Source organism: Penaeus monodon, chromosome 21, assembly GCF_015228065.2.
Source record: "Penaeus monodon isolate SGIC_2016 chromosome 21, NSTDA_Pmon_1, whole genome shotgun sequence".
Lineage (NCBI taxonomy): Eukaryota > Metazoa > Arthropoda > Malacostraca > Decapoda > Penaeidae > Penaeus > Penaeus monodon.
The window spans coordinates 2,306,816-2,307,130 of record NC_051406.1 but is presented as its reverse complement, the minus strand read 5'-3'; the positions used below and the strand labels follow the sequence as shown (position 1 = coordinate 2,307,130).

Below are 315 nucleotides of genomic sequence, written 5' to 3'. Positions count from 1 at the left end.
AATTAGAGGAAATCAAACGATGAACTTAGAGGCCTAAGACTCCAAGAAATCTCTCTCCCTTTCCCTTCCCTCTGCCGACCCAGGGAAGCATCACGCGCTAAACACCAAACACTTTCCCATTTCCAAACGTACCTCCCACCTTGGCTTCTGTGACGTCATCTCCTGCGTCTGGAGGAGGCGACCTCGGAGAGCCAATGAGAGTCCGCTTCGTCCACCAGCCTGAGGAGATCTTTTTTGTTATTCATTCTTATCTATGGCTGTATTTCTTATTCGTTATTTTATTTCTCTAGAATTTTTGGTATATGCAGACAAGAA

The 315-nt window shown here is 45.4% G+C and overlaps 1 protein-coding gene across 1 annotated transcript in view; it reads right to left on the bottom strand.

The window, feature by feature from the left end:
* Positions 1-315, bottom strand: part of LOC119586694 — a 2,209-nt gene that overhangs the window by 1,373 nt on the left and 521 nt on the right. The window contains exon 2 of the mRNA XM_037935425.1: positions 133-219. Within this exon, the coding sequence (XP_037791353.1) occupies positions 133-219 (87 nt within the window). The remainder of the gene's footprint in view (positions 1-132; positions 220-315) is intronic.